This window comes from Phalaenopsis equestris, unplaced genomic scaffold (assembly GCF_001263595.1).
Source record: "Phalaenopsis equestris unplaced genomic scaffold, ASM126359v1 Scaffold001323, whole genome shotgun sequence".
NCBI lineage: Eukaryota > Viridiplantae > Streptophyta > Magnoliopsida > Asparagales > Orchidaceae > Phalaenopsis > Phalaenopsis equestris.
In genome coordinates, this window is record NW_018165762.1 from 49764 (window position 1) to 65925 (window position 16162).

The 16162-nt window shown below is 35.2% G+C and overlaps 1 protein-coding gene across 2 annotated transcripts; it reads left to right on the forward strand.

Annotated features, from left to right (window-relative positions):
• Nucleotides 1–1218: 1218 nt before the first annotated feature.
• LOC110034006 (protein ROS1-like) lies at nucleotides 1219–14435 on the forward strand. Of its 2 annotated transcripts, XM_020738229.1 has the most exons (20): nucleotides 1219–1535; nucleotides 1614–1738; nucleotides 2272–2825; nucleotides 2904–5018; nucleotides 6114–6204; nucleotides 6301–7873; nucleotides 8350–8429; nucleotides 8740–8824; nucleotides 8925–9016; nucleotides 9131–9199; nucleotides 9344–9380; nucleotides 9467–9549; nucleotides 10402–10839; nucleotides 10962–10998; nucleotides 11699–11756; nucleotides 11833–11972; nucleotides 12049–12114; nucleotides 12279–12393; nucleotides 12491–12529; nucleotides 13715–14435. In XM_020738229.1, the coding sequence occupies exons 3-20, from the start codon at nucleotides 2285–2287 to the stop codon at nucleotides 13846–13848; spliced, it is 5793 nt and encodes a 1930-aa protein (XP_020593888.1). In that variant the 5' UTR covers nucleotides 1219–1535; nucleotides 1614–1738; nucleotides 2272–2284; the 3' UTR covers nucleotides 13849–14435. The 2 variants fall into 2 exon arrangements, with proteins under 2 accessions (XP_020593888.1, XP_020593889.1); XM_020738230.1 differs by lacking the exon at nucleotides 1614–1738.
• Nucleotides 14436–16162: the final 1727 nt, after the last annotated feature.

Sequence of the window (16162 nt, forward strand, 5' to 3'; positions counted from 1 at the left end):
CAATTCACTAAAAAACAAGCAATCTTGTTTTTCTTCTATTTACGCTCTACACTGCACTTGGTTGGTGCAAATTTGAGTGAAAAATGTAACAATAAAAGAAATGCTGAGATTAGTGATTGTGGATTCCTAAACAAGAAAGTACGAGCTCCATCCAGGACTTGAGATTCGTTTTGGATCGTATTACTTTTGTTCTTTATTTTTATTTTAAAATCATTTTTATTTAGCGTATTTATCCATGCTTTTATTTTTTATTGATGTTTTTAAAAACATCCAGAATAACTATAAAAATAATCATTTTTAACACGTCAAAATTATTTTATTTTATAATAATAAATAATTTACATTAATTTAAATTGAAATTAAAAATAAAAAAATAAAAAACGATTACATATGGCCTCTCAATTTCTTAGCTGCTCATTAAGTATTACTTTCTGCTAAAAAATGTTTAGAAGTATAAATTTAATTTTACAAAAAAAAAACAAATACGCACTCGGTTTACAAAGCCGTTCGTTCATTCAGCTTCAAGTGGATAACGATGTCTTTATTTTATACATCATATATCACAACAACTGCACATTTTGTTGTTAAATGAAACCAAAAATTTTATTTTACGTCTCTATTCATAGCGGCCAATTAAGGGAACAAAAAAGTTCATCGCATTCAGCATCATCATATTTTATTCTTTTGAAGCCTAATTTATTTCTTTTCTAACCCAAGTCAACTGTTATGGAATAACTTAAACTGAAGCGATGAATTTGGCTTTGTAAAATTAGTAAGAAATATCCCAGTAAATTTTTATTTCAAATTAATGATTATAAATCTAATATATATAGTTATATATATAAAGAGCCAGTGCTACAAAATTTAGATATATTTTTATTAATGCCAAATTTTCCTCGAAGATGGCAACAATTAAAAAAAAAACTCTTTTTTTTTTACATATTGTCAAGTCAACAGCATAACTTTTAGGTGAGAATTTTCAACAGGTGCATGAAAACGGTATCGACATGACCGAAACATAGAATGGGAGCAGAGTTAAATTTTTATTAATATTTGAGAGCATTTTATTTATAAAAAATAATATTAAAAAAAAGTGGCAATCTGTACAATGGTTAAAACAACAGTGAAATGGAGGGGTTTCAGTGAAACCAATGCCGCGGTGCCACTGTATAAATCAGAAAACAGACGTAGATAGATTTGTCCTTATTATTGTATTACCATAATTTTTTTTCTTATTTAACTGCCCTTTTTCGTTTTAAATTTTCCTCTTTACTACGAAGAAGCTACATACAAAATCGTATAAGGCGTGCGGAGATTTCCTTCGCGGCCATGAGAGCCGGGTAATCAAATTCATGGTTTTTTTGGAGCTGTTCCCAAAGGAAGCAATCCTACAGGAGGTGGCATAAATCAGGAATGTTGCAAAAGTTGGTATTTACATGAGAGATCTTTTTTGGGGGTGGATGATTTCTTAGTACTTTCATTTGCACTCGGCCGCCGCCGCTGTTTGGCCGCCGGAAGCCGAGAGCTGACCTACGGTGAGCTTCCTGATCTTGAGGAGGGAGGGTACCCACATGGCATAAAGTTAGGATTTTGATTCCCATTTCTTATTAAAGGGATGGCGGGCGGCTGCTGACCGTCCCCATTTCAATTGTTGGCCGGCAATCTCGCGCCGATCGGTTCGCGATCGACTGGCAATCCTTGCCCAAAGACTAGGGCGAACGATATTACGCTGCCAAGTGTATGTTTGGGATGTCACTTCCTAATTTTTTTTCCTTTGAATTCATGGATTTATGTTTTGATTTGATTGCATTTTATGAAATTGCTTTGTATGTGCTGTCAATCTAAAAGAATTCGTTGCTTTTCCCTCACTAGAATGTTTTTGGAGAGGATTGTCTTGTTCAATGCATGTTAAATTTCTCTTCAGAATTTCTTCTGTGATCGAGGAAATCCCTAGGATAGGTTAATAAGAAATTTTGGCGGAATTGACCACTTCCGTTTTAAAGCTAGATCTGCCATTCACAGGGGTATTCCTAATTCTTGGACCTTTTTTTTTTTTTTTTTTTTGGTTTGTTGGTTTTATGGTTTTTGGGTTTTCTTTCGTTTTTCATACAAATCAGGTGAAAAATCATCCAATCGCCGCTATGCACATAAAAGCCAATGCATTTTTTCCTTCTGCTTTTGCCCAAATGTATTTCTGCTACACATACAGAGCATCGTTGCGTTGTTCGGTTATTCTCTTAAAGTAATTTGCCATTTTCTCTGTTTGAGCAGCCCACAGCAAGGTATGGACTTCAGTGGAGGCCCTCCACTTAAGAAGCATCAGGATTTTGGAATCCCGGACCTGTGGTCACCAGTGACACCTGTGAAAAATATCCCAACAAGAAGACAATTAATCTCTAGCCCATGCTATAGCCAAAGGAACCAAATCCCTAAACCAAGTTGGCTTGATCTGGTCTCCGGAGTTCAGGCAGCAACTCCTCCATGGGGACTTTCTTTCCAGAATGGAGTTTGCAGCACTCCAGGCATTCCCAACTACCTGCAAGCTCTTAATGGCAGTCAGGCAGTTGAGGAAGCTTCTGCAAGCCAGGCTACAATTAGCAGTCACTTGCCTCATTCAGCGACAGTTAATAATGACAATGCCGTTTTAATGAACCACTGCCCTCTTAAGCTTGGCAAAATACGACCTTTGACTCCCTTCTTTGAGAATGTTGGAAATTGCCAGGTGTTGCCTGCTTCCTCAAATCAGTTGCTGCTGAATGGAAAGGTTTTGCTTCCCCATGGCTGTTATAACAGAAGCAGCAACTGTGCTGTTCAGAAAACCCAATGTGAGTAGTTTGCGAGGGTATGCTTCTTTTACTTCAGTTTTGTAACATGTTCTAACGTGCCTTTTTTTGATCTTATAGATGGATCAACAGTTACCCGCCTTCCCAATCTAAATTCTTTTCAAAATTCATCTATGAGCTTTGCTGGAACTGGGGAAATGCCCAATTTGCTAAATCATATGAATCCAGAAATATACAATGAAAGAATGCAGTATACACAACAATCTTTGGATGTTACTAACTTGGTTGATGAGCACGTAAGAGAACAAAATTTGATGGTAAATGTGTCTGCCAATGCATCATTCTCAAATCTGTTGATGTCGTCTGAGCTTGCTTCCTTCCAAAATACAGATTGTATTAAGAACCTGGCAGTTCCAGCTGATGAAATCTCAAATCAGCTAACAGCAATTGAGAAGAGCCTTGTGGAGAGAGAGAATGAACGAACAGACTTGGATGATGATGCTTCTAAACAGAAGCCAAAACGGAAGAAGCATAGACCCAAAGTGATTATAGAAGGAAAACCTTCGAGGACGCCTAAACTAGTTACACCGAAGCTAAAGACACCCATGGCGGCGGGAGATAAAAAAAATGCTTTGGGTAAGAGGAAATATACCCGAAGAAAGAAGGATACAATGCTTTGTTTGGATGCAAATGCTTTGGGGGAGATTGTGGATGCAGAAAGCCGAAGTGGGTCCAAGTCTGTGAGGAGAAGCTTGAATTTTGATTTAGAGGAGTCACAATCAGATGACAAATTTTCTTATTTGATGTCAATGTTTATGCAAAATTTAGAAAAACATGAGCAAGAGACATGCCGGGATAGCAATTTGGCAAGCTCTGGATTGAAAGAAACACTTGATTCTACTGCAGTACAAGGTCCAATAGTAGAGAATTCATTATCAGGAATTGTCTTCGATCTCACAAGTGTAACAAGTGAACCGCAGAATGAGTACTTGAAAATATTACAGACCTCATCATCTATCACATCAAACCAAAATGTAGTACCCGCAGACAATATTGTCAATTACAATCATGTTATTGATACTCCAAGTAAAGGGACAAAGAGAGATCTTTGTCATAGGGATGCATCGTGGGGGTTAGCAGGAGAAAACTTGATATATAATAATGCTAGAGACTTCTCTAGACAAAACCATGATACAGAAAAGCAAGGCCCATGCCTTCCAGACAACAACAAAAGGAGACGAATGGAGAATGGGTGCACTGCATCAATATGTAACCCTTCTCCTACGTTGACATTCACTCCCTCAACTGGTTGGACCATACACACGTCAAATAATTCTCAAGAGCTCACATTTACTGATACAATGAAGTTTATGGCCCAAAAGCAGTTGCAAACTTTAGAGCATGTGTTATTACTTGGGGAAACAGATGTGGATACACATAACCATCCCGTTGCAAGGAATAACCTGAGCTCCTTAATTGAATTATTGGATTACAAAAGGAACGCAACTCCAGTTGGGCCATCTTTGCAGAAGAATAATTGTTTAAGACAACCGTCAGCCACCAACAAGCCATCTGGTTATAGCGACAGTCAAGAAAGCAAGGTCTGTGGAACACTGGTGAAGTTTGAGGCATCAGAAGATGTTAACAAGCCCATGAAAATTAAAGGCAGAAGGGGCAGGAAGAAGAAAGAAGCAAACCCTCTGATCCATCCTAGTCCTTCAAAAAGTAGCTCTGGTGCTTCTCATGGCCAAGTAAATCCTGGGATAATTGCAACAACCTCCACCCATTTGCATGACAAAAATTTACATCCTGTAGTCATTTCATTTGACCACCAAGATAAAAGCAGTTATAAAGCATCAACTAATTCTAAAACCCCATCTTCATCTTTCTGTATGGAACAAATGGATTATATTGTTCAGAAACTCAGGTGGCTTAGCATAGATAAAGAACATGAAGTAATTTGTTCTCAAGCACAAAATGCAATTGTCCCATTTGTCAGGAATGGGGGCGCGATGGTTCCATATGAGGGCACTTTTGAGCAGGTCAAGAGGCATCGTTCTAGGGCTAAGGTTGATTTGGATCCCGAAACAAATAGGGTTTGGAAGTTGTTGATGGGAATTGAAGGTGAGGGAAATGAGGGAGCAAATGTGGATAAAGAAATATGGTGGGAAGATGAAAGGCGAGTTTTTCAAGGACGTGTGGATTCATTTATTGCACGCATGCATCTTGTCCAAGGTATCTTGTTATAATCTATAGAGTAGCAATGTTTTCTTTTGGTGTTGGTTTTCTGGAAAGAGTCTAGTCACTTTGATTATCATGATATAAAGTTAAAAACATCTTTTCAGAGTTATTATAGCAAAATGTACTGATACACACAATTCATAATCACATTTTTACTCCGTTATTGTCTTTCCTACTCAACATTAAGAAAGCTAATCATTTAATTTGAACATATATCCCATGCACACTGATATTAATATATGCTATTCAATAATTGACTTGTTTTTACTAATTTTTTAATATGTTGCTATGTTCATTAGTTCTAATGCAATTTTGTGAAACTAAGCTTCGAAGGATACTAATAAAATTTTTTATCTTGGCAATACATCTCCAAAACTGCTTGTAAGTTGAATGACTAACCTTATTGTTACCTCCAGTTATTTTTCTTCAAAGAATTGTTGTTAGGGAGTGAATCACAAAGGGAGACAGTTGGGCTAATATACTTATTGTCATATCCATTTTCAGCCTGAAAATCTAGTATTATAGGTAAGGGCTAACCACTTCGCTTTTCTAAACCAATTTACTTTTCAATTATCCAATGTTCGACACAACTCAATAACTCGCATGTTTTAACAAACACTCTTTTGCATGAGAGCAGTTCACATTGGTTATTACTCCCCATTAATTGAAAACTCATACAAGAGCCTACTCAAATATGTAAAGGCACTGCTAAATTCACAAGCACTTGATGCCAACCAAGACATCAGCTTTGATACCAATTATTAGAAAGTTATCATAAGGGAGATCAAAGATAGGCTAGATATACCGACTGGCCAAATTCATTTTTTGCAGAAAAGCTTGAAGGCAAGCCACCTGATATTTCTATATCAGCACATTTTTCAATTATCTAAATTAAAATTGAACTCTTACGTGTCTTATAAAAAGGAACTACAACGGTGAACTCCAATGGGATACAATCAAAATCTTTTATTCAGTTGATACATATCAATCTGAATGACTTGGTCATCTTTACTTCTGGTCATTTTTTTTGTTTCTCTAGTATTAAAGACTGTTGCGTGGATGCTGATCTTTTCTTACAAAACCTTTTAGGGGATAGACGTTTCTCCCAATGGAAGGGATCAGTTGTTGATTCTGTAATTGGAGTATTTCTTACGCAGAATGTTTCAGATCATCTTTCGAGGTAATGTGGACTTCAGAAAATAGGTTGTGTATAACTTTAAAACTTTTACAGGAAAGATATCTCTTTATCTAACCTTTTTCTTTATATTTTTTACAGTTCTGCATTCATGGCTCTAGCTGCAAAATTTCCTCTTCGATCTAGAGGCAACTCTAGATATTCCAAAGTAGAAAAGGCTAGCGCACCTAGAGATAATCAGACTGAGTGCATCACATCACTTGCTGATGCTCCCAATCTGCAAAGAAATATTTTAAATCATGATTTTTGCAGCCAAGCTTCTTTGGAGATAAATGCTACTGCAAATGATGGGAAAAGTGAAAATAGTAATAGTAATGAAACATCTGGGAGTGGCACGACAAACAACAGTGGGGTTTATTATGATGGAAAAATTTTGGAATCACATGAAACAGAGCCCAACATTGGTCAAGAATCACCAAATAGTGGGTCCAATACTGTAGTTACACAGGCAAGGAGTGCCAACTCAGTGGATATTGAGGATAGGAGGTTCGTGGAACAAGTTGTTTCATCCCAAAATTCTGGAGTTTCGTCACAGAATTCCATGGGATGTCAGGTTCAATCAACTGATAATATTAGATCAATCTCAACGTTGAATATAGCAGCAGATGATTTGCAAATTGCAAATTTTAATAATGGCTTTGGTCACTCTTCATTCACAGAACTTTTGCGCATTGCGGAAAGCAACAATTTCCAGGAAATGTATAGTCATAGTAGCATGCCAAGTGCAAATATCCAAGCTGTACATAATATAGGAAATAACTTGCCTGTTTTCGATTATATGGACAACTCAACAGTCTCAACAGGTTTGTCCGAATCTGAGGCAGAGTTTCTGTATTCTCATAATACTTCTAACTTTACAATCCTGGAAAATAATGCCAGCACTTTAAAGGAAGAGATCAGATTTTCTTTACAGTCAACCACATGTGAAATAGCTAGAGAGAATAAATTTGGAGTTACGTATGGTGAATGCAAGGAACCAGCAGCAGAAGCTGAGACCGACAGCCTCGACAAGCTTTTTTTAAATTCTGGAACTGCGAACACTATTGAGTCCTATGTGCCAACAAGAATTGAAAGTTCAGTGCAATCATCTTTTTCTGAAACTGATGTTGTTTTGAGCCAGCAATCTTTTAGTCACAAAATATTAGCACAGAGAACTGATGCTTCATCCAACATTGAAAACTCTCACGGGAACACAAATATACCATCTAAAGATATGGCAGGACCCCAACAGAAAGTTGGGCATTCAACTATCAAATTAGAAATCTCACAGGAAGCAATCAGACTTGAGAGTCAAATGGAGAACAACACAAATCTTAAAACAAGTTCGACTTCAAATGACATAGTACAAAAACTGGACGTAGATCAGACCACTGGTTCAATCATGAAAGATAGCGCATACAATTTTCAAAATGTTTCAACAGAAACTCCAAAACAAACGGAAAAGACAAGGAAGAGGAAAGCTGAGGTTGAAAAGAAGACCTTTGACTGGGATAGTTTGCGCAAAGAGGTGAATCGTAATAAATCTACAGAAGAGAGAAGCAGTGATAGAATGGATTCACTTGACTGGGAAGCTGTAAGGCGTGCAGATGTAAGTGAGATAGCTGAAACCATTCGAGAACGGGGGATGAATAATATGCTGGCAGCAAGAATCAAGGTATGCTCAAACAGTTAGTATAGATGGAAATAATGTCTAAAGTTGAAGTGCAAGTTACGAGTGCTACTTCTTTATATTTTTAACCAAATAGAGGTCATCACAGAACCTTTAATTGAGCATAATATCTTATTTCTTGAATTATCGTCATGGAATTATCATAAGGGAGGCATTGGTTGTGAGTTGAACAGCAAGTGACGTTTTAACATATATACATGCTAAGTACAAATAATTTTCTTTTCAAGAGCTTGCTGCTTTCTGATATAAAGATTAGAGAAAAATAAAAGAAGATATAATGTAGTCATAGTTATGCTGTCATCTTTATTTCTTTTTATTTAAATTTTAACATTATAGTGCGGTTGAATTTTTCTAAGCATACATTCAGACAACACATGAATCAAGATGGTTAATCTTTGAACATAAAAGTATGGAATAAAGCTGCTAAAAAGTTTTATTTGCCTGACTTTACCATGATGCAGGATTTCTTAGATAGGCTTGTTCAAGAGCATGGAAGCATAGACCTTGAATGGTTGAGGGATGTTCCACCAGATAAATCAAAGTAAGATACCGTATCCATAAAGTACAACATGCTACCGTGCTTTATTGTTTTAAACCATATTGTTTGTCAGCTAGATGATGCCTTGTCAGATAATTGGTGCCATAAGATATTTTTCCATCTATTTTATTTTTTAAGAGTAAACTTTGTAGAAGTGTCTAGCTGTTCCATCCAAGAAAATAATCTGCTATTTGTACTCTCAAGCTTGTACTACATTAAAAACCATTGATTTTTATTGAGTTATTTTCAGAAGAAGATAAGTACTTTTTGAAAGATATCTTACTTCAGATCTGAATTGTTTGTTGTTTTTTAGGGACTTTCTTCTAAGTATAAGGGGATTGGGGCTGAAAAGTGCGGAGTGTGTCCGGCTCCTGACACTACATCATTTAGCTTTCCCAGTAAGTATATCTTTTAAAGAACTCTGTTGCTTTGTACAGGAATACTTCTATTGCAAAAATTACATTGTCAGTTTATATTTTTTCCAACAATAACTTCTAGGTCGACACAAATGTTGGCCGGATCTGTGTACGCCTTGGATGGGTACCGCTCCAACCGTTACCTGAATCCCTCCAATTACACCTTTTGGAATTGTAAGTTGCACTTACATTCTACTCATGGAAAAACAATTCATTGCATCACATGGAAAAAAAGAGCAATCATATGATCAAAATTATTTTAAAACCTTTTTTTTCTCTGTGATGCAGGTATCCAGTATTGGAGACTATTCAGAAGTATCTCTGGCCTCGGCTTTGTAAACTTGACCAGCGTACATTGTAAGCTTTATTAACCTTTATTAAATTAACAAGCAATATATAATTTGTTGTTATTGATCATTGAGCAGATAAAAGCTTTATTTATCAAATATAGAGCCGTTATTAATTTTATTAACTATCCTAACCACTTTCTTCACTAATCAGGTATGAACTACACTATCAAATGATAACTTTTGGAAAGGTGATTCGATAATTAAGCACCTCAAATTAACATGAATTAGATAAAAGTTATTTCTTGCGTTCAACTAATCTTTATTAATGATGCAGGTCTTTTGTACAAAAAGCAAGCCTAATTGCAATGCATGCCCAATGAGAGGAGAGTGTAGGCACTTCGCCAGTGCTTTTGCCAGGTATGTATATCCTAACATTTCATTTTTAGGAAACTTGTTTAAAGGGCTTTCTTATTTTAATTCCTTTGTATCCAGTGCTTGCTTTGTAAATTTGATGCTAGTAAATTCTGAATACATGTAAAGTAGCTCTATTTCAAGTATAGCATCATCAATCATGATTTGCAGCAGCACCTATTCAAGGCCATACATTCTCCCTTTTGAATCCTTGTTTTTCATTGATTACTCTGTAGAACCATGTTCCAATTATTTTCTATTCAGCAAGTTGTACAGCTTTCTGAACTTTTCTTTATTTTTATGTTTATCTTGCTTTTTTATCTTTTTTTTTTTTTCTCCCCTTTAATGAATTAAATAAAAAATCATTGACTCTATTTTCTTGAGATGTTAAAAAGTTATTCTTTAAGGAGAGTAGAATAAAAATACGCATATGCAGTCCTCTTTCAGTTATATAATACACCAAACTCAGCATCATCTCAGGTCTTTTTACTTTTTCGGTCCCCTATTAAATGAATAAGACCACACACAATCATTTACTAGTTCTATTTGTTTCAATTCCTAAGTAGAGATATCCTTCAAAAGACTTGAAATTTACACTACACAAATACAAATACCATCCTTAAAATCTACAGCATCTAAGTTTAGGACATGTTTATTCAAGAATATAATTACTATTTCAAGAATGGATAATTATCTATAAATTACATGGCCCTCTTTAACAAAAAAACAAAAAATAAAAAAATAAAAAAAATAAAAAGATTAAAAATAAAAAATAAAAAACTTATAGAATAACCACACTTTCTTGGATAAGAATGAGAAGATTCAATTCTATACTTTACTGACTTATTTTTGTTTCAGTGCAAGGCTTGCACTACCAGCCCCCGAGGATAAAAGCATAGTGAGCTCTACAAATCCAATCGCTTCCGAGCATGGAATGACTCCATCTTTTACTCCAAGTTCAATTCCGCAGATTGAATGCAGTTCACTCTCACAAGAGCCAACCATTCAGAAGAACAATGAACCAATCATTGAAGAGCCGGCTACTCCAGAGCCTGAATGTCCGGAATCTTTAGAAAGGGAAATAGAGGATGCATTCTTTGAAGATCCTGATGAAATTCCAACAATAAAGCTCAATTTTGAAAAGTTTACACAAAACCTGCAAAACTATATGCAAGAAAATACGGAGCTCCAAACTACTGATATGTCAAAGGCGTTAGTTGCTTTGACCCCTGAGGCTGCATCCATCCCTATGCCCAGGCTAAAGAACATCAGCCGGCTGCGCACGGAGCACCAAGTGTATGTATTAGTGTTTCTTAATTGTTGCAGGCTGATAAATATATTAATACTGACCAACATTATCAAATGATATCCTTTTGTCAAATGTTTTTGAATTAGTTTCTGTTTGTATATTATTGCAGATATGAAATTCCTGATTCACATCCATTGCTGGAAGAAGTAAGCTTTTCTCCTTTTACTGCACTATTAAGTTTGCTTAAGTAGGAATAGTTGATACATATATTAAATAGAATTGTTATGCCCAAGAAAAACAGTATTTTATAAATTAGATCCTTGATTTAACTATTAACCCTTACATTATTTCTCTTTTAGCCTTGAAGCAATTCAGTCATAAAAATGCATTCACCACCTGAAAATTTCAACTTCAATGCTTTTTTGTTTCTGCAAAAGCTGGTTGTCATCAAGGAATTCTAGAGTGAAATTTATACTAGCGTCTTTTTGAAAAGCACACTGAGTTCTAAAATTCAATAATCATAAGCTCTGATCAACTAATGTTGCAGAAGTGAAAAATTGAAAAGTAACGTTCACGTAAGTTGGCAGGAAAGAAAAGAAAAAAAAAACATAGCTTGCTTTATCTTAAATTTTCGACATGAAATTTTTTCTTTAAAAATGCTTTTGGAATTGTCTAGACTGTGAAAGTTTTTATGAAACTTCAACCTAGTCCACAGCCAATTCTCATCAAGTTTGATATTTTGGTAACTGTAAATTGTCCAAGAAGAAAAATAGCTGGTAGAGAATTATATGACACGTGAACATGTACTGTTACTTAGATGTTATTGCATGTAAAAATGCTTTGCAAAGAGTTATTTTTTAAAATTGCATCTTCCTAGCTAATTATTTGCCCAATCAAACGTGACAGCTTGAGCAAAGAGAGCCTGATGATCCATGCCCATACCTCCTAACTATATGGACACCAGGCAAGGATATTTTTCTTATCATGGACATCAAGTATGTATTTAGATGCATAAATATAACCAAAACTTTATTCTCTAGGTGAGACTGCACAGTCCACTGAACCCCCAAAAGCTTGCTGTGACTCCCAAGATACGGGTCAACTTTGTGACAGGAGTACATGCTTTGCATGTAGCAGTATAAGAGAATCTCAGGCTCATAAAGTTCGAGGAACTCTTCTAGTGAGAAAAATTATATTGTTAAGAAAATTATGATACATGTTAACTGCATACTTGATTAACTATGACTTTTGAACAGATACCTTGTCGAACCGCAATGAGGGGAAGCTTCCCACTAAATGGTACCTACTTTCAAGTTAATGAGGTATGGTGATTGGTTCTTCATCAGTGAACTGAATGAGATAAAAAGTTTTCTGAGAGTTCTGTACTGCTTGTTGTCCCCTGCAAAGGTTTAATTGAGGCCGGATTTTGAATTCTGGTGGTCTACACCGTACATGCTTGTAATGCCTTCGTTCAATGCTGGTGCAGGTATTTGCAGATCACCATACCAGCCGTAACCCTATTGACATTCCAAGAGACTGGATATGGAACCTGCCTAGAAGAACTGTTTGTTTTGGAACTTCAATACCAACAATATTCAGAGGTATAATGGTGGCTTGAATCATGTAAATGTTGCTTAGTATAATTTTAAATGGCTTGATAGAAGTTAATGATCTCTTATGTCTGATTTGAAATTTTAGGTCTCACAACTGAAGGAATACAACAGTGTTTTTGGAGAGGTATGTGATAAGCTTTAAAGTAGGTTATACTGACAAAAAAAAAATGGTACTTGTAGCCAAGGATCACAAAATTCGAAGTAAAGTCAAAGGCTAATTACTCTGAAGATAGAAAACAAAACCACAGTTGAATTTGAAAATAAATTTTATTCATTAGTGTGTGTGTGAGATGTATGCTAGTACATCAAAAGAAGGTAGAACATCTTTTGTAGTTATTAATCAAGTAAAGCAACGGATTAAGTTATTCATTGGTATAAAATTTCAAAATAAAGTATACCAAAATCTTAGTTTCTTCTGCCAAAATGGGTAGCAAAACAGTGTCATTACGCAACTTCTTAATCCTGCTAAACATGCTAAAATTTTCTCACCAATTTTTTGAATTTCTTGATATGATTATCTTAAAGTGACTTTTTTTGGTCAAGTTTAACAGATCACGGATCTAGTAGCTAAACACCATACTTGAGGTCCAATGGCAAAACCCTGCATTCACTATATTTAGCTGGTTTAAGCACTAGCTCTTTTAACATTTTTTCCAAGTTGCAAGATTCCTTGCATACTAAAAAATAATTGAAACAGCTGAAGTACAAATAAAGCTATTAGAATGCACTGAAAAAAAAATTACCAATATAAATTCTTTGATGGTCATTGCATTAGAGACATGTTTACTCATGAAATCTAATTTGTTTTAAACCTAAGCTAAGCTTGCGTCAATCATATAGTAAAATAGTAAAACTAGCTGTATGTGACGGGAATGCTAGAATAAAACTAGCTGTCTGTGATGGAATGCTTGGGTAATGTTGTCTTAGATCTCATAGTTCACTAAGGGCCCGTTTGGGCTGGCGATATAGGCGCAATGCCGTCCGCACTGCACCGCTTATGCATTTTGCAAAACTGTGTTTTGCCTCCTTTTGTCAAGAAGTTGTGATAGGAAAGGTGCATTTTACAACCTGATCTGGGTAAGTGCGGTGATTGCCAGAAAATTGCCGGTCCAACTATTTGGAAAAATAAATATATATTGTAATGACCATCGCAGCTTCTTAAACAACAACTTTTGCAACAAACAGTTGCGGTTGCTGCCTCAAATAGACCCTAAGTGAATAAGTATGTTTAAAATAAAAGGTTAATAATTCAGTGGAAATCTTTTATCTTAGTTTGAAGTGTAGAATAAAAGTAGAAATGGTTATGCAGGTTTTGTTTGTGTGAGAGGATTTGATCGAGTTACAAGGGCACCAAAGCCCCTCTATGCCAGACTGCATTTTCCGGCAAGCAAAGCACCTAAAAATAGCAAAGGAGGGGTACCAGCAGCCCCTGCAGATGGATAGACCAGCAACACCTCAGACCTAACAGGAATTCATCATTAATTAAGAATGGATTACTGACCAACAAATTGCGGGTGTGTTTATGGCGAACCCTCTAACCTGAAGAAAACTTAGCATCTATCTCAAAATTGAGGTTAAGTTGGGGGAGATTGAAAGCCATGAATTTTGATCTGTAACATTCTGGCCATTTATTATTTCATTTCATGCTCGGTGTTCGAGCCATTCTTCTTCATGATAGATAAGCTGGATGAGAATTCCATCCATCCACTTTATTGATTTCTCAAACATGCATAAAAGAGATGAAGTTGAAGCTACAAAATCTTCAGCTTTTCAACTGGTGAGATATTTATTCAAACTTAGCTCAGTTGTATTTGTAGCTTTCAAAAGCAGATTATTTAGAATTTAAATCTGGCAAGACGGGCTGCAGCTACAGTTAAGCAGTCCATGAATAACAACTTTAGAGTTTTCTTTTTCCCTTCCAATAAATGATATTATATTGTAGTTGAGGAAATTCTTTTGATGGAACATTTTTTTTCGGAAGCTTTGGTGCTGACCGTACTTTTACAGCTCATGCTTGCATTCTATACTTGTGGTGATTGTTTTTGTTATGTCTGCTTTTTCCAAATGGATATATTTTCGAAGGGAATGGGTGGGTATCGGGGATTAACGGATTAAATGCTATCAGTTCATATGAATTTTGCAGAATATAAATAGAAAGCTGCAATTTCTGTGTTCTGACAAGAAGGAAAATTTCAACAGCACGCTGCAAACTGAGATAGAAACTCTATAATAGACAAGGCTGAAAACTATTTATTTTTATGGGTTGTTTGATTGCTAGAGTAGATGCAAAAAATATATTTTTTTTTTAAATTAATATGATTAAATTCCCTATATTTACTTTACAACATTTTTGCAAAGAAAATATCTAGAGCAAATCATTTACCTAAAAGAAGGTTTTTTTTTTTTTTTTTATATAATTTTTTTAAAAAAAATGAATATGATTAAATTCCCTATATTCACTTTACAACATTTTTGCAAAGAAAATATAAAGAAGGTTTTTTTTTTTTTTGCTGCATTTACTTTGCAGCAATCTAATAGACCAGAAGATGCAAGGGTATGCACAAAGTTTTGTCATTTAAAAATTTTTGAAACAATAAGGAATAATTTGAAACAAAAACAAAACAAAACAAAAAGCCTACATGAAAAAATTGGAGAAAATGGGGGGGGAGAGAGAGAGACTTTGTTCTTTAGAAGAAAAAACTTAGCAGTTGCAGATGCTATTTCTTTTCAAGTAAACTTGATTGATTTTGCACAAATCAAAAAAAAAAAAGATGAAGAAAGAAGGTATCTTACCTAAGTGATGATTCCGGGCTGCGGAACTCCGAACTTCAACCGAAGAACTTTGTAGAAAAGAACGATGAAAGCTTCTGTGGGCGATTTTGAAACGGCATGCTGCAGTTGCTGTTATCGTTTGGTTTTGTTTGTTTGATTTTTTATTTATTTATTTTTTTTATTTTTATGAAGAAACTTAATGATTGAAGATACAGAGAATTAACATTAATGATAAATGAAGTTATTACCGGCGGATTTAATGGCTTCAATCACCCATGCGATTTTAGAAAGAGAATAAAGGAAGACGTAGCGTTCGTCCTAATTTGTTGATTTATTTTTCATTATTTATGAGGGCTAAGGCTTGTTCGTATTGAGTTTTATAAATTATTTTATGAGTGTTGCTTTCAAAGTAATCCGTAAAAAATTAGTGAAATTTAACCAAAGAGAAGAATCTGCACAAAAAACTAAGGATCCATCATATATATAAATATATATAGAATATGTCCCCTTTATTTTTGTTTTGATCTCTTGCTTATGGCGGTCTATAAATACAATTACTAAAAGAGAAGGAAAAATTAAAATAATCGCTCAAATAATTCAAATGATGTGTCTGAAGAGTAAAAAATACAATAGAATACAAAAAAAAATATATAATGTTCATCGATCGTTAGATGTTTTGATTTCGAATGAAAATGTTGATCGACTGCATATTTCAGATTGTTGATGTCGAGAAGACTGATTGATCGATCAGGCATCCAATAGATTTTGGTGAGAGGTCTGTCGATCAACATATTTGTCGGTCAATTGTGTTGTGTGATCAATCAATCACTTGGTCAGTCAACATCTCACTCTTTGCCTCTGAACGTCAATTACCTGACTCTACATTCCTAGCAGCATGATCCCTATGAGATAAGTGCTAGAATTTTGTTGTGTACATATGAGTTTCCCGGTTTTTTTCTCATTGATAGTGATAGCTAAAATAAGG